Here is an 18,599-nt window from a genome sequence, read left to right on the forward strand (position 1 = left end):
GCTTAACGTCAGGAGTACTCTGGTAGCTGGTTTTCCTTTTCCTCTTGACCAATGCCCATCTGTAACCAGCTACATCTTACAGATGTTTCTGTGAGATACATTTTAGAATATTATTTTAAGGATCTAATGAAATGCCATCACTCTTGTAATTATTTTGATTCATGCCACCAGCTCTTTCCCTCATCCTCTGCGCAAATCCAATCCTTTCCAACCCTATTTTATGATTCTATGTTGTACTGTACTGAGAACACAACTGAAAAATTAAAACTAATGTACTATTTCGAGAAACATTCCCATGCTACTTCCCTTTTTTCCTTTTTGTTTTTCCCCTTTTCCCTGTACTTCCTGGGGGGTTGGAAATTCTGACCTACAGAAGCGAAATATTTTACTCTTGGTCATCTTTTTAGGAAATCTAAAGCTCCCAATGCTCAATTTATACATAGTTTTTTTTTTTTTTTTTTAACGGATATTCCCACTACATAACTATTCATTATTGAATTGCGATGCTCTAGTATACAAAAAAGTTCACAGGACTGTATCAAACAGCAATTTTAAACCTCAACGTACTAAAAAACTAGAGATAATTCTCAGTTCATTCAGTAAGGTCTTAGGCCAAGTCTTTATCATTTTCACTCTCCTGGTACAAAAAAAATCCCTAAACCCTGAGGATTTAAAAAAAAACAAAACAACAAACTAAAACATTTCAGGTTTTTACTGTAATAAACCTGTTTCTCAACTTGTACTACATACATACAGAAAGAGCTAATAATGCATTCTTTACCTTTCCATAAAATCTCAGACCCAATGCTGACTTTACAGCCGTTTTAAATGAGTACTGGTGTGCAATTTCTTTTTTTATTTGGAAAAGTAAATTTAAATCATGCTTGTGAAACACAGCTCCACTCTATTAAAAAACAAAACAAAACAAAAACCATGAAACCAAGAAATGGCATTAATCCTTGAAAGTATCAGATTGTAGCATGCTGTCTAAAATGGGTCAAGATTTGATGCAGAACACGGACAATGTTTTATTGGTTTTTTTTGTTGTTTTTTTTTTTTACACAAACTTCAGTCTAAAATTGTCACAAGCTCCTCATCCGGCACATGAACTCAGTTCGTGCAATTGTCAGCAGTAGTAAAAACTTTTATTTGAAGACAATGAGAATGGAAAAAGACTGACTCTTCACTGACCAAAAGATTTTAATAACTCATAAAATAGTTGGCAAGCAACTTAAATGGCATATATATGAGAGCTTCCCAGCATCCAACATCCCTAATTTCAACATCCTTTTCTGATTTCCCCCTCCTTCCTTTCTTCTGTATGTTTATATTAAAGAATTTCAAGCAGCACAAAGTTTATTTAAGCATCATTTCAGCAGCGGTGCTTCCTCCAAATGACTGAAGTCACTACCACACTCTTATGAGTATACTGCTCTACTAGTGAAAAAGTGCCACACAAGTCAGTAAGCTATTATTCATGTGAAAAACAGAATACATTTTTCATCCTTTTAAAAAAGTAACTGAGTAAGGTAAATTGCATGCCTTATACTGCCAGTCACATGAACAGGTACCTCAAAGCTCCTTCCAGAGACCTACAGTGGAGTCATAAGAACTTAACTTTTCATATCAGCCCTGTGGAGGACTTGGGGTGTTGCTGGTTGATGAGAAACTTAACATGACCTGGCTTCAGAGTACGCTTGCAGCCCAGAAAGCCAACTGTATCCTGGGCTGCATCAAAAGCAGCATGACCAGGAGGTTGAAGGAGGTGATCCTGCCCCTCTACTCTGCTCATGTGAGACCTCACTTAGGAGTGTTGTGTGCACTTCTGGTGTCCTCAACATAAAAAGGACATGGAACTGTTGGAACAAGTCCAGAGGAGGGCCACGAGGATGATCAGGGGACTGGAGCACCTCCTGTATGAAGACAGGCTGAGAAAGTTGGGGCTGTTCAGCCTGGAGAATAGAAAGCTGAGTGGAGACCTCATAGCAGCCTTCCAGTATCTGAAGGGGGCCTATAGGGATGTTGGTGAGACACTCTTCATTAGGGACTGTAGTGACAGAACAGAGTAATGGGTTCAAGCTTAAACAGGGGAAGTTCAGGGTAGATATAATATGAAGAAATTCTTTACTGTAAGGGTGGTGAGGCACTGGAATGGGTTGCCCAGGGAAGTTGTGAATGGCCCATCCCTGGCAGTGTTCAAGGGCAGACTGGACAGAGCCTTGAGCGACATGGTCTAGTGTGAGGTGTCCCTGCCCATGGCAGGGGGGTTGGAACTTGATGATCTTAAGGTCCTTTCCAACCCTAACTATTTTATGATTCTAACCTTACACTCTGGTATTTTATTGCAAGTCACTATATATTCATCCACAGTAAAGTAAAATAAAATCCTACTGATGAGTGGCATGTGTAAAGTGACTGAATCATTACATACTTAGAAATGGAATAAAACTATCTTTTTTTCATTTTAGTTCTCAATTCAGTGCAATTTAAATTCATTCTGAATAAGCCTGTACAACCAGTGACCCTTACACACATTCACCCTCTCTGTACTCACATTCTGTGCATGTATATATAATTTATATTAACAAAACTAATAATACAGTAAAATTACAGCACAGCAGAAGGTAATAAATGGGTGTCAGGTTCTCCAAGATCTCAACTTCACCTATTTAAGTACAATCACCATTAAGATCATAAGCACAGGGCAATTTTTTGCGCACGCTACCCACGACCAGAAGTAGACTTACATGCTAAATAAAACAAGTATAGCAAGAGTAGCACTGCATATTAGTCAGTATCTTTCCTCTAAAACTTCAGTTAACCTTTATATCCATAATATAAGATTTCCTCTTTCTGGAAGAATAACCAGAGTCAGCACTCACTTCAAAGGAAAGACTAAACTTTATTCTGCAGAGTAAAACAGACAAGATCAAGGTTATTAAAAAAGATTAACTTGATACATTCAACACTTGCAGATTTCTGTTTTCCTTTGGACTAACAATTGTTCCCTTACAGAACATGTAGAATATGACTTTTTAAACTTCTTAATTTAGCTATTTTAAAAGGATATCTGAGTAACATACTAAGTTCAAGCTTATTCAGCAGCCCAAACCAGAAACCTCAGACTTTTGCATGCTGACAGTGATGAAAGAACACTGCCTATTCAGATATGTGCTGCTTTCTTTGCACATTTGCCTTTAATAACTCTGTTCCTCTTACACTGCCATTACCTGCTCTCCAGCCACTAATGCAAGTCTTTACCTTTTCTCATCTCTTTGTTCCCTTCCTAAAAGATCATGCGTTTTCTAGGTTTGCTGTCCATATGGAAACTGTCCTATGGCAGATCTGTATGGCTTCGTAGTATCTTCCAGATCTCAGAGACACACAGCTCATGATACCTTAAGGCACAACCATTATCAAATGACATATTCTAGTTTTAAAAGCAAAAACTTAGTAGTAGAAATAACATTTTGAAGATAACAAGGTAGTACAGTAATATATTTTGCACAACACAGGTTTGCAGTTACCACTTGCTGTCTCTCTTTCATCATTTGTCAGACATACAAACACTAGAATCCTGGTTTGGCAGCCAAAGTGCAGGTTTTCTGATGGGTTATGACAGCCCTTTTCCACAGCGAGGCCTCAATTAAATGCATTATCCTCAGGCTTTAACAATAATCTTAACTATTACAATAATTTAGATAATATCCTCTAAGAACCCTGCATCAGGAGGTCAAGCACACTAATGTTCAAGTACTCAAGATTCACACACACCACTGTCCATCCTGTCTCCCAGCCTGACTGTCAAGGTGATGATGAAGCTTACAGGCTTATTGATTTTAACTCTACGAGTCGGGTCAATCAGAATCATAACAAGGATTATGTTCAGTAAGAATTTCTTTTGTCAGGCTCAGTGAACTCACTGACAAGCAGTTTTCCCCACTGTAATTCAAATCTATCCAGAAGACTATTTGAAGTGTATACCCACAACCACAACAAAAGTATCTGGTTGTGAAAACAAACAAGCCTCCCAACCCATGTATCAGAATTACAATCTCCAATCTCAATCCTGTAATTAACTGTATTTTAGGAAGTAACGTTAGTATTTCACAACTGAAACCTTGAAATACATATGGAGTTCAATCATGATGCTAAATCATCTTTCTTCACTGGGACATAAGTGCAATTAGGAGCCCACTTTTTATTTTTGTGGGGGTGAGGGTGGGGAGGTGGGTGTTGGTGTTTATCAATTCCCTCACTGCTTTTTACAACCCCAGTTTAGATGTTTTAAAAATATATTGTCAAATGACTTTTTGCTGCAAGTTAAGTGGATTGCATTAAGGAATTTAAAAGTCAGGTTTTGTAGATGCTCTTGGAAGGAAATAAGATTTTTAAGCCAAGTACAAGCGCTAAGCTTTGACAATACTTTGAATCATAAATCCTGCCTCCCCACAGTTAATTAAAAGTTAATGTTAAGCTGTACCAAACATGCACTTCAGCTACTATACAGACTATAAATTTGTTCAGAAATTCCTATTATATCTTACTAAAGTGCAAAATCTCAGTTATAACAAAGAACTAGGAGATGCCATTTTCTACTTCTTAGCTGATTAAAGAAGGAAATACATGCAATATGATCAGCAAAAATAACAGATGACAACAGTTAACTTACCCTGTTTAGCAACCTGTGTTGAAAGCAAGTACTGTAAATATCCTTCAGTATTGTCTTACATAAATAAATTCTCTTTTGCAAGACTACTCAAACTCCCTCTAAAATATGAGATATACAAAACCACCTAGGTTTTAAACTGATTTCCTAAGAGCAAGAAGAAAATGAAAAATGACTGAGAAGCAATGGTTGAAGAACTGCTGCTATATTTAGAATAGTCAGCTAATTCAAAGTCAGGAGAAAAGAAACTATGCCCATTTTTTGGACTTCTGAGTGAAACAGCCTAGCATTCCTGCTAGAAAAGCAATTCTTCTCCAATAAAGAAATTAATACTTAGGTACCTGAACCATTCTACTGAAGTATGCAACAGCAGAGACATTTCAAATAGATACCATTATTATAGAATATAGAGAACTATGAAGCTGAGTTTTATTTGAGCTATCTAAAGGCAAGAGAAAGAGATCAATATCCACTCACCAAAAACACTGGCGATCTAACAGAAAGGCTTGTCTCATAACTCAAGTTCCCAGTTCCAAGAGAAATCATATGTACACTGACAGAAAGATGACAAAAGGGCATGCTGTGCTCTCCTCTACTTCACTTGAATGACAGCTCTACTAACAGAGAACTGAGACACACAGTGCAAAATCTAAGAGTGGGTACTTGATATGAGCATGCTCGGTACCTAATTTAAAATGGCCTGATGCTTCATCTCAGCATGAGATGGCCTACTTCCAAACTATTTCAGAACTTTAAGTCAAATCTAAAATCATTAATTGGAATACGCAAAACTCAGCCACCAAGCAGTATTGATTTTTTTGTTCCCCCCCCCCATCTGCACTGATGCACAGATAATTATTTGCACTACTTCCCTACAAGTCACCCTGAGACTTAAACACTATCATCATGTGCTTTAATGTAATTACAAGATAACACTGTAACAGACTGAAAACCTTTTCAGGATGGTTTATGGTTTGAACACCAAGAAGCACAAATCTTAAATCAAACAGAGACAACAAATGTGTTAAATATTCTCCAAATCAATTTAAGAATTATCCTGCCTGGTGATTTCTGGGCAGCTTTTTCTGGGGGAGGGGATTAGTTGGTGGGGCAAGAAGGAAGGATAGAGAACCACCTAATAAGTGATTTATGTTCCAAAGCAGTTTACCCCTAACTTAACATCTCTTTATATATAAAGAAGCCATTTAGCTTCTTAATGAAGCTATTTATTTTTATATCTAAAGCCAGGTTATCCACATGCAAAAATTCTATGTCAAAGAGATAATCAAAACCTCTTCCTCTAGAGATTAACATCTTTTAACTCACCCACAGACAGACTCAAGTTGTATAGAAGTCTTCTAGGTTTTGCTTTTCTCTCCCTCACAGGCCTCTTTCCATACTTATTGTATATTCATTTTTCCTAAGTCTTTCCCCTCTTGTGGGAAGACAAAAGCTATGCCCAAGGCACTCCTGTTTTTTTCTTAAATGCTTTCCTGCTTATCATTCAAGCTGAAAGCAAAGCCAGACAGGCTACTTTATATATGCTGTATTTTAAAAGGTGCTACATAAAAACCGACACAGCCAAACTCCTGGTCTCTACCACAGCTGGGCAAAGATACCTAACTGAATTTGGAATTAACCCTACTACTTGGAAGGCAAGTATCAAATCCTCAATTTTTAGTACAGTGGATAAAGATTAATACAATGTCCAGTACAGAAGTAAGACCCTATCCTTAAGCTTCACTAATAACTACAACTTAAAAGAGACATTCATATCTACGCAAAAATGCTTATATTTACTATAAGAATCTGCAGCTTCCGCCACAGATTGATATCAGAAGTGTAAGACACACACAGCACTCATTCTCTGAAAATCCTCTTGGCACGAATACAAAGTATTTATTAAGGTAATTATTTTAACAGTTATGCTTGCCATTTGCATTTGAACTCACACAAAAATGATAGGAAGTACATTTACTTCAGAAATTCCTTCCAGGAATAAACCTATAAGTCAAGATGCACAATATAGCTACAGCACAGTTAAACCTGATTTCATGAACAAACTGAAACATCGCATTTCATATTCCACAGATAATACTGCAGCATTATAAAAAGAAGTTTATTTATAATCACATAACATCATTTCATTTTTAATCACACAGCACCTTGGTAGTTCATTTTCTTACACCAATACATACAAAAAAGCAACACTTGCTACAACATCTGTCCAGGTTGCAAAATTCAAATTAATTCTATAGTCTACCATTAGGCGATGTAAATAAAGTCTGCTTCTCAATAAGCATTTCAGCATTACTTTGTCAGTTAATGAACTCTTAATTAGCTTATTTTCTCTCATCACCTAACTTCTCATCATTTGCTGTTATTTCTCCCTGAACGTCCGCAGAGATTTAAACTGATGAAATACAATGTATTTTTAAAATGCAAGATGTCAATAGCATAAGAGTTGTTTCCTTAGTGAGAAATGTTTTCATCAATGTGGGCTTGATCTAGCTTCAGATTCAAATATATTTTAAAAGTGCCACTAAAGAAAGATTAATTGTACAAACCCCTATTTACCTAATCAGTACTTTGTAGTTTCCACAAATAGAAGATGAAGAGGAAGATAAGTCACTAATAAAATACACTGAAATTGAAGTACACTGTTCTCTTGTTTCAGGTTTATTTGCCTTTGCTTCCCAAAATCCCATTAAACTGAGCACAAATTATAAGAATTTTCTTGAGGCTAGACAACAACTTACAAATCCAAAAGGTCTGCTGTGAAGTTAAATTTTTGTGGGCATATTCTCCCCCAAACCAATTTTTGTGGAAAAACCTCCTCTGCATTTCCTGGACATCTGCCCAACTTGCTAGACGAGCTTAAGTAAGTTTCAGGACAGTTTCTGTTCCTTCTTTTGATGAATCTGTATCTTATTGTCTTAATGACCAACAAACTTTAGCTACAATAATGAAATGCAAAGGGGCACTATAAATAGCACTTGAAACCAAAATACTTTGATTCAATAACTAATGCAAAATGCTGCTTGCAAAGAAATCTCTCACTGAATTTGAAAGGATTCCTTTACAATGACATAAACTTGAGTTTGAAGACCTTCACGTTTAATAAGAGTTTTACAGCAAGTATAAATGTCAATTTGTAATCTAATACATATCTTGAAAGAAAAAAAAAAAAACCAATACGTAAGTAGAAAAATAAACCCTGCACACAGGACTTCCAGAAAATAATTGTTCTTCTGAGCCTGTCAAAGCTGGTAATAGATTAAAATCAAATTTCAGACCTGAAAGCTGAAACATTTTTATGAAGTTTCTGCACTGATATACAAACCAAAGCCTTGTTACCATACAGCACGCTATGCCAAACTACTGTCCTTTGCTATAACGACCTACAAGGGTATTTGAGGAGTAAGATTCACTTCAGTAAACTCAGCACATAGTTAAGTTACAACAGAAGATGCTTAATGACTGAGTTTTGTTTTCTTTCAATATATTTATCAAGAAATCATGTGGTGAATACTTTGACATCTTTGCTCCTTTAACAGCTTCTTAGCAACAGTTCATGCACAAACACCTTTGATCACGTGTTCTGACAGCAGAGCAGCTCATTTTGGTAAGACTGATGTTTTGCATTTTGTTTAGGTTCATTTTAAATCTTAATATCAAACTCATCACTATTTCAGAATGAAGATTCCCTTTTAAGCTTATAACTAGGCTTTATATGGATTTTATTAAAAGCTTTGACTTAACTGATGTTTTTACCTAAATATGATGAATTCTTCAGTAAATTATATACAGCTGCGTTTCACAAGACTCTATGGCATCCTAAAAAAAAAAAATAAAAATCCACAATAGTGTCTTACACACGAGCTCTTTCAAGCTCTCTTCTCAGCTTTGGCATGATGGTGAGGCACTGAAATAGGTTGCCCAGGGAGGCTGTGAATGCTCCATCCCTGGCAGTGTTCAAGGCCAGGTTGGACAAGGCCTTGGGTGAGATGGTTTAGAGCGAGGTGTCGCTGCCCATGGCAGGGGGGTTGGAACTTGATGATCTTAAGGTCCTTTCCAACCCTAACTATTCTATGATTCTATGATCATACAAGCACACGTATCCTGGATTTGGTCTACTGTAAGTAGTACCTCAAAATGCCTCTCTCAGATATTACATCGCAGGTATCTAAAATTTCTTCCTTTTCTATGTGAAGCTACATATTTCTCCAGAAACATGTAGCAACTTAAAAATCTGTTTGCCATTATGTTTTTATGTCTCAATTATCGGCTGACCTATTCAAGTGGAAAAAACATTTTTTAAACAAAACTAATTAAAGGTGCATAACTGTTTAGATAACCACAACCAAAATACTACATACACAAAAGTTCAGAAGATGAGTCATTTTCCTCTTATTTACGTAATATCATTTATGTTCTTAATTTGTATTCATAGTTTCACCTGTGCTACATATTTGTAGTGTGGATATTGTGTAATATTTAAGTTTCTATACTAATAAGTATATTTCTCTGGGCTTGTTTTTCTTTTGTGATTATTTTTGCACCTTATTTGGCTGTCTCACTGGTTTACAGCTTTTCTTTCCATCCCATGTGTTATTTTGCCTTCTTCAATTTTCTTCCTTTCCCCCCCCCCCCCCGTTAACTTACCTCCTCATGCCTTCAATACTGAAAGAAAACTGAACAGATGTTAAATATTACTTATGAATAGTAATTTTGAACAATCAGGAATAACAAGAGTTGAGAAAAAGGAACATACAGATCTTCCTTTGAATTATGCTAAATGAACTTCCATTTAGCAGGTATCATATAGCTAAAGGCATCAGGAACTGATTAATACCAAAATGAGGACTAGGACATAAAAACACTACAGAAAGACAGCATTTGTTACCTGTGGTGTTTGTTTTACTTTGGTCACTCCCTATGTTTTCACAATTTATCTGAGCAGTTAACTCCAGAAATTCAGAGAAGCAGGAAGTGTCTCACTCCCCTCAAGTTCATCACTCTCAGTGCACCTGCAGTAAACCTAAAAAGAACAGTCTTCAACTAAACTGTAGGGCTTACACAGCCCACCTAAAGGACATTACCATTACTAAGAACCTTCTCTAAAGCATGTCCTCCTTACCCCATCTCTTCATTTGAAGGTTTCATGATGGAGGAGTTTACAATTACATGACAAAAGGGCAAACAAGGCATCAAAGAATCCACAAAATACATTTACTACATCAGCTGAGAAGAGACCTGTATTGTACTCCTTATTAAGTTATTGCAAACCTCTAAGTCTGTCTTTTCATACTCTGATTTCACTCTTCATATACCCATAATTAAACTGAATAGTCACCTATGAGCTTGTGTATTACCATTTATATATCTATCTATATAGATCTAGATAATATATATTTAATATATTTTTATAGGGTGCCTGACATCAAATGCACCTTTCATAAATGCAAACTACGTATGTGTCTATTCTGATTACAAGCTTTAGCTACACAGACAACCCACTACCTATCCTCAGAGTAGACAGAATTCCCCTTCATCCATTATTCCCTTAAATTTTCTTTTCTTTTAAAAGAACTGTACTTGGTATGGGAAATTTTTTTATAGTTTCTAAAATTCAATCCGTTAGTGTCTTTTCTTTATATTTTGTGATTATTCCCACAATTACTATTAAAAATAATAAAAAAATCTAGTAATTCCCTGTATGAACATGCTTTACTTCTGCTCAAAATCAACAGTCTCAGAAATCCGATCTGAATACTTGATGTTCAATGTAACTGACTTTTCTGCAGATTTCTGATACTGCAAGAATTGCACAAGTTCAAAAATTTTTTTAGGGCATTATAGACTTGGTTGGCTGGTAACACATCCTTCAATTAAATCCAGCATAAATAAAAGCAGCATTAAATATTTTTCAGTTCTGGATGAAACTGAAGTGAACCAACCCATAAATGAAAGTTTTTATTTAAGAAACACTGAAGCTCAGCAGCCCTTCTGTGCTGCAAGACCTACAATAATTTTCAAACCCTTATTCAATACCTGTCACATAGCGCGAATCCCTTTCATTAACTGATAAAGCCAGAGTTAACACTGCTGAGACTCCATCTGGAAAAATCTGAATTCTCCCCTCAAACTTACTGACCAGCAAAAGCTCTTTGCAAGGTTCTTAAACTCATTCTGAATTGCTGTTACACATTCACATATTTTTGTACCAATGGAATTAATTCTAAAGTAAAAACAGCCTTTTGTAGAGCTATCATTTAATATTTATAAAACAAATACAGTAATTTAATTAATTTTAAATTAGCTAATTAGAAAAACATGCTACTCTGACAACTTGCTGTGTACCCAATATGCAATTACAGACAGGAGTACTGGCTAAACCAAGTTGAACAAGGATCAAGTTCTCTGTCCCATTTCCAAAGTCTCTCAATATGCAAAAAATTGACGAAATCTGTGCAATGAAAGAAAGGAGGATATTACAGGAAATGTAATATATTGAAGGAAAATATGTATCACTTCTTTCAAAATTATTTAAAGCAAAATACAGATCAGCATCTCTAAATAGCAGGGTAAGAAAAGTTTACTGAAAGAAAGAAAAATTCTGGAAGTGTTGAAATGAAAGAAAAAGAATACTGTGTTCAATGAAGACTCACAAGCAGGCAAGCAAAAAAATAAATACATCGCAGGCTCTGAGGAACCACTTGCAAATGTGTACAGGGTGAAAAGGGGAGAGATCCTGCATCTCAAGCCTAATATAGCTTGTCTTTCAAACTTCAGAATTAGGAAGCTTTTCAACATAAAAAAAAAAAAAAAAAGATAAAATGAAAAAAACCCCCAAGAGGGCTGACAGTAGGTATAGGTGCTGCAGGAAGTTCAGCTGAATTATTTTTCTGTTTTCTTTTTACAACTGGGAAAGCCTTTATAGCACCCTTGCTCACCTAACTGACTCAAGGCCGATTGTCCAAAGAATTAAACTGCTGGCTGAACGCCGAACAGAGTGAAGCAGCCAGACAGTGTTCTGTAACCACAGAGTTTATCTACTGACCAAGGTATCTGCCTTAGTTCCACAGAACCGGAAGGTCCCAACGTTATGTCAAGTTCTACAGAGCATTTAGGGTCAGCTAGAGGACTACAGACCAGGTAAGCCCTATGGTTTGTACCAGACAAACAGTTTTGCGTTCGTATTAGTCCTTACACACAAACAAAACATAAGAACTCCAAAGATGTTCCAAAAAAATTGCAACAAGAATGACTAAAGCATGTAGAACACTTGTAAGGAACAAAAGTAGACTGACAGACCTCAGACTGGGAATGTGATAAAGATCATTTTATCACTCTGGTTTTATGGTAAACAGTGCACCACTGCACCTACATGAAAAGCAGGATGCATCAAATTACACTAGATGGTAGCAATACAAAACTAGGTAATAGTCCTTCATACATGCAGTTGGGGCACAGAGCTTTTAGCCTCTAAAACCACTTGAGAAGAGTTTGCATCAGTTCAGGAATGCATTCGGAAACCCATCCGGTGCATTCAAATACAAAAACATACCCTCTGCTGCTGGAAGTCACAACACGACACTGCTGTTGGATAGGAATTCTTATATAGGTTCCCTCCACACACACACACAAAAAAAAGCCAAAACCAAACAAAACCACCACAAAACAAAAATCCCCATCTCTGGCTATCTCAGTTTCCGACTAATACTGCAAAAACTGCAAATACACTTTATTAAAAACCTAGAAGACAGAACATACTGAACTATCGAGATAGTTTCTCCTGTATTTGGCTGCATTTCTCAGCTGCTGTGAAGACCTGTAGGAATGGTATTATGGCATCTATTTATTACATACCTAGGGGTTTGGGTTTGTTTGGTTTGTTTTTTTTTTTTATTGTTTTTATTTTTCGGGGGGGGGGGGCGGGGATGTTTTTTAAAACTTACATATTTCTTCAAACAGTTTTCACTTTTCCCCTGCCTTCTCCAGCATTCTTTTCAACAAGACAGGGAATGATCTACCAACTTGTGGCATGCAGTTGACTTTCACTTCAAATTACACTGGCAGGCCAGAGCTTACGAACTGTTCCCTATTTCACTGGAAACTCGTATAGCATGGATTGTGGAAGAGAGAAGAGAGTAATTCTCAAGTCACAGACATTGGAAGATTATTCAATCAGTGAGCAGGATAATTAAACTCTGAATGATCCACAGCTAATTTGGATTTGAACTTTATCACACAACACAGGTATGTAATTACAATTTTCAGTCAAGAAACCTTATAAAAGAATCCTTGTTAGGGTTTCCCACTCACACGTGCCTAAATCAAGGATACTACTTAATATATTCAGACAACAAATTCACAAGCTGGTGTGTAGCTGTTTAATTTTATTCTCAACTGAATCACCACATCCAGCCGGATTAGCCACTAATATTACAGGCTTTCATTCTGTACAAGCTGCCACCAATTCAGCAGAGCTATCCTCACCAAGAACTCCCACTGTTGGATGGATACCAACCACTTACACCTGCTGAAAGCAAATCTAATCAAAGTGACAGTTATAATAACACTAGCACAGACAAAAATCACTATATTATGGCTTTCCCTTTTGTTAAAGTCAATTTCACTGATCTAATGAGCTTTATATTCCCCAATGTGAAAAAGCCTACATGCATCAATAAAACCTAGAGGGAGCAACACTTTAAATGCCTTTTTTTTTTTTTTAATTTACTTTTATTTTCATGCCAGCAGCCCAGGAATAAAGTTTTTTTTTTTTATTATTCCAATATTTCAAGTCCTTCAAAAAGTATACAATTAGTACTCAGGATACCATTCAGACATGATTTACAGGAAATAAGCTAAAAACAAAATGACAACAAAGTCAACAACTAAATATATGATTTACATGACTAAAAAAATCTCACTATTTTGAATCCTACAGTCAAATTTTAGTTAAGATAGCACACACCAAGATTATTTTGCAAACTATTCATAATTTCTTAAAATTCCCATCTTTAAAATTAAGATATACTCACACTGACATGGGGACAATGTGGGTTTACAGTACCTTTAAGAACAAGAAGGTAAACACTGAAAATTTGACTTCCTACAAGTAAAAGACTCATTCTCATCCAAAGCACTTAAAAAAAAAAAAAAACAAACACAGGGAATTTGAATGGTGAAGTGTGTGGTAGACTATATGCTGAAACCGAGCTCCAAAACCCAGTAAGCCCAAAAAAGAAAAATTAATGAGCAAGACAGCCAACATGTGTGGCTTCAATTCAATCAAAAGGAAATTTATTCACAGCTTTACTTAAACTTCTGTCTCAAGCAGTATCTGACAGACTTCTGAGGTTTTTAAGGCCAAGGCGTTACTTTTATATATATATATATATATATATATATACACATATATACTTACACACACACACACTGATATGCAAACAGTCCCAAAGCAGTACTACTTGGAAAGCAGAAAACTAAAAGAAAAGTTCATTGCTTCATTCTCCACTGATAACACAAGAATCTTACTACTTTAACCCACTGTTGAGGAGATGAGAAGTAGAAAGACCGCTGCTCATTTTGCACCTTTTAAGCCCTTTGTGAGACTTCAAAGCAAACTGCAAAAACAACTGCATAACTAAAAAAAAAAAAAAAAAAAAAGACAAACTGTTGTTGGTTTTAACTCAGAATTGAGTAAAACAATATTATGTACTAAAAGAAATGTAAAATAAAAAGACTAATTAATTGCAGCAATTCAAAGTTTGCAAAACAGTATCTTGGTGCAGCATAGCCTGAGTCCTGTCTCTCTATCAGTGTGCAAACAACATAAATGGACAAAATCTGAAAAAGTGTTTGTATCAACCTACCTACAAGTTTCTCGTCCCAATAGCTGCTCTGCCTACTAAAATACATTATGCACATTTACCTCTGCAATGTGCAGTTTTACAGTAAGCAATTTGGTAGACAAAACTCGTAATGTCCGTTTGGCATATGCACAGAGCAAACCCTATCAGAGCATTCCTACATCATGCCCAGCTACAAAATTCTCAGGAAATCATCTGCAAACAAACAAGAGTTAACATTTTCACCACATGAATTCCTCCATCTTAAAAATCCTGTTGATCTGAAGTGGTTTAAAAGCAGAGCTATAGTTTTCCACACAATATCCTATCCTGCACTTCAAATTATGTTTGAAAACACTTGAAACAATGTTATAATTTCCTCTGTATATACACATGTAGTATTGTTACAGGAATTAATGAAACAACATCAATTATGGATTAATGTTCTTTACTGGTAAATCTATAGCTGCTAATACTATAATGCTCAGATATTGCAAAACTGCAAAAACAGATTATCATGTTCTCAGTTGTAGAGCGTTGCCAGCCACACTGCAATAGGCCAGCAGCATTCTGTCACTAGCGAAAAATATGACTCTTCTATTTCCTTAGCAAAAGGTATGTTACAGGTGCTTACTTCTGGCAGTACCTTGTAACTGCAAGGAATACTGAGAGAGTAGTGTGAAATATATCCGAACTATTAATTGTGGGTTATTAATCAAGTATTGATGGCCTTTTAATTTTTCCACCTACAGGAAGGAAGCATAAGCTTTCAGCTTCCATCTCACTGGAACTCAGACTACAGCCCAGACCAACAAGTTCTGGGATATACTGACTGCACAGCCGTGCCTGAAGGAGAGTCAGTGTCTTCTTTCCCTATTTTGAATAATTCATTCACTGTTAAAGCAAAAGAAAAAAAAAACAACCAACCTGCATTCAAACCCCCAACACACCCAAACATTCCCTACTCAGAAAACTGGGTCTGAAATTCAGTCACTTGTTTGGAACTGGAAGTTTGACAAAGAAAAAAATGCCTTTCAAAAAGTAAGTCTCAAATAATGCGCTAACACACTAAAATCCTGATCTTTGCTGGCAGTATCATCTCTCCCTCCCTCTCTCTGTTACAAGGTGTGTTCTAACTTGTGTTGATCGGTTGCTTTTTAAAAATCTAAATTAGGCTAGATAAGACACTGTCAGGGTTCACCACACTGAAACATCAAAATATTGTATGAGCAGTATTAAAAACGTTAATTCTGCCATGAGTTTTAGAAAACTGGTTCTTAAGACAAACACACATACTTGAAAGTAAGGTTAAGTTACAGTAAGTATTACTGTATTATTATTTATTACTAAAACCTTGCTGTTAATGAGACACAGGAGCTGCAGTGTTTTGTGGGGTTTGGTTTTGGTTGGTTTGTTGTTTTTTCTATTTGTCCATTTTGTTTTGAATAGCTTGCTATAAGGCTAATAATATTCTGAGAAATCCTCTACCCACCTGCCCCCAGATTTTAGAATCGCTATTTCCTCTAGGTTTTGTGACAGGAGGTAAAACAAAAAACAACAACAACAATCTCTCCCTAAGCACTAATCTGGTACTCCACTGCCAATCAGTGTAAATAAGAATCATCCAGAGAGTGCATACAGAAAAAAATAAACGCTATAAAAAAATTGTTAGAAATACAGATATCCGAATTACATGTATATAGATATTTTCATGCCAATTTAGTGCCATTATGGTACCATCATTCAAAATTACTATCACCACTTCACACTTCAAACATGAATTATTAAAGAACGTCAAGCCAAACTTGTTTTTCTTGCAGGGCATTTTGACTCTTTAATGTTACTGTGGTATATTACCTTTTTCCTTTCTAACCTCATTTGACAAACTGTTTCAGACTTTTGCCTGCTTGAGAAATGACTTGCAGAAACTGACTGACAAGCATTTGAATTTCCTGTTCAGTCTGAAGGCAGAAGTTACCTTTGATGATTAACAAATTTATTCCTTCTGGATATGAATTTTAAAATCGCGTTATTTATTTTAAAGACAAGATATAGCACTTCTGCTCTTTTAAGCCTTAGTAAAATATACTCAAAAGTAAAGCATCAGAATTTCTGTTTGCCTGTAATGTGCATTTACTCCAAATCTTTCCATTTTATTCACACAAAAGCATTATTAACCCTCAAATATTTTACCTAAGTTTTAAAGCTTAGAAGAACTTCGGAAAGCTGAACTGACTGCTAAACTCGTGTCCCTTCCTGGTGCCTTTTTCTTTCAAACCATGTAGAGATCGTTTGTGCCTCTCCATGTACGAATGCACATTAATGTGGCAACAGGTATCCCAGAGCAATCCATATTTAAGTGAGTCATATAAGCATAATCTAAAGAGTTAGAAAAAACAACTGTCTACAAGTTTATTCAGGATAATAAGAGTGATGCAATAATTAACTGTCAGAAGTACATCTGGAAATAATTACACATAAACCAGTCCTTTTCTTTAGCACTGCAGTACTTGGCATAGCTTTTGCAACCTCAAGTCACTTCACCTGGAAAATCTTATTCCTGTGCCAAGGAGTCAGATATAGCCTCCATCAATATTTTAATGTGGAACATACATAACTTATTCACAGAAGTATCTGAAAGAAGTAATGTGATCTGCAGTGTACATTAATATACAAATGCAACTTCAAAAAAAAAAAAAAAAAGAAACACATACCCCAAACAAAAGCATTTAGCCTGTCCTGAAAAGACAAAGCTCGTAATGTAAGATAGTCTGCATTTATTAAGATGATCCTCATATGCTCTTCTCTGGTGTGAATAGCAAGAGCAGGAAGGTTACCACAGAGACGGGTCTTATCCTGACCACATGCATCTTAAGTGGTAGAATGGACAGGAAGTGAATTTATTCAGACAAAAAATATTCTCATATTTATTTCTTTGTCCATTACTCCAGCTAAAATTTCAAAGATACTGAAAAAGAATTTACATTAATTTTTATATAAAGAACAGAATTTGTCTTCAGAGTGTGGAAAGCCAGAACAAGTTTCCTGGGGAAAAATACTTCTTTCTTTCCCCTGTGCTACCTACTTAAGGTTGGGACAGAAGGGAGGAAGAAGGAAAAAGAGGGCAAAAATCGATTAAACAGTCAAAAAATTTCTGTTCCTAGCAGTAACACTATTACTTCATGCAGCAAATCTTTTATCACTACAAACATCACCTTTTCCTCTTCTGAATTAATGATTTATTCACACTGACATACACTTAAACATCCAGTGACCTCTGCCTTCCAGACACATGAGAACCTGGTCAGTTCCAGTAGATTTATAGCCCAAAGAAAGTGCAACATATTAGTGATGTTCATTAGGAAAACGACAGATGATTTAACATTTGCAGTACAGGTATTATAAAGTTTTTCCATAAATGCTAATGCTTTTAGCAGTGAGGGAGCTACAAATTCTTCAGGAAATCTTCCATGTATCTTCTGATGATTTTATAGTGTCTTTGACATGACTGGCAAAAACATCCAAATGTCTTTGTTAACAATAAGAACATAATGAATGCATTTTAACAATATTTTCATTATGTTCCTTGAATCTATTTGGAGACAAAAGTCAGCACTTCCACAGTGCAATAAAGTATTTTCATTCCTTCCCCTAACATTCAATCATTTCAAGGACATAACAAACAACAGTCAAAAATATTTTGCCACTTTTTGCCCCCACTCATATACTAACTGACTGGTTTAAAGCACAGATACCCAGTGAAGCCAAGCATGCTTGATTTTACAAGAAGGATGAAAACACTGAATAATACAATTCTCTTCACCCATGACATACATGAAAATGGCATGGGAAAAGTAGGTATGTGCCATTAATTTCTACTCCACATCTTACTCCCAAGTACTTTTTTCCCCCTCTCGTGGTCCACTTGTAAGCTTATGCCAAAGTAAAATTGTAGACTGGACATTGACTGTGTTCTGTACAAGTCTGCAAAAAGGAAGAAACGTGAAATACAGATTGAAAATACCTCCCACTTTAAAGGGCCTGGATAATCTCTGCTATTAAAGCAGTAC

At 36.0% G+C, this 18,599-nt stretch overlaps 1 protein-coding gene across 26 annotated transcripts in view; it reads right to left on the reverse strand.

Moving 5' to 3' along the window:
* Positions 1-18,599, reverse strand: part of PLEKHA5 (pleckstrin homology domain containing A5) — a 159,153-nt gene that overhangs the window by 90,595 nt on the left and 49,959 nt on the right. Inside the window, exon 4 of one of the 26 annotated variants that reach the window (XM_061363883.1) lies at positions 9,058-9,363. The exons of the other annotated variants lie outside the window; for them this stretch is intronic. Within the exon in view, the coding sequence (XP_061219867.1) occupies positions 9,339-9,363 (25 nt within the window). The 3' untranslated portion in view covers positions 9,058-9,338. Of the gene's footprint in view, positions 1-9,057; positions 9,364-18,599 lie in introns of those variants that run through there. 26 annotated transcript variants of the gene reach the window in all.

The sequence above is a fragment of the Neopsephotus bourkii genome, unplaced genomic scaffold (genome assembly GCF_033783945.1).
Source record: "Neopsephotus bourkii isolate Nb327-2 ecotype Australia unplaced genomic scaffold, CSIRO-AGI_Nbou_v1 NB_1183, whole genome shotgun sequence".
In the NCBI taxonomy this organism is placed as follows: Eukaryota; Metazoa; Chordata; class Aves; order Psittaciformes; family Psittacidae; genus Neopsephotus; species Neopsephotus bourkii.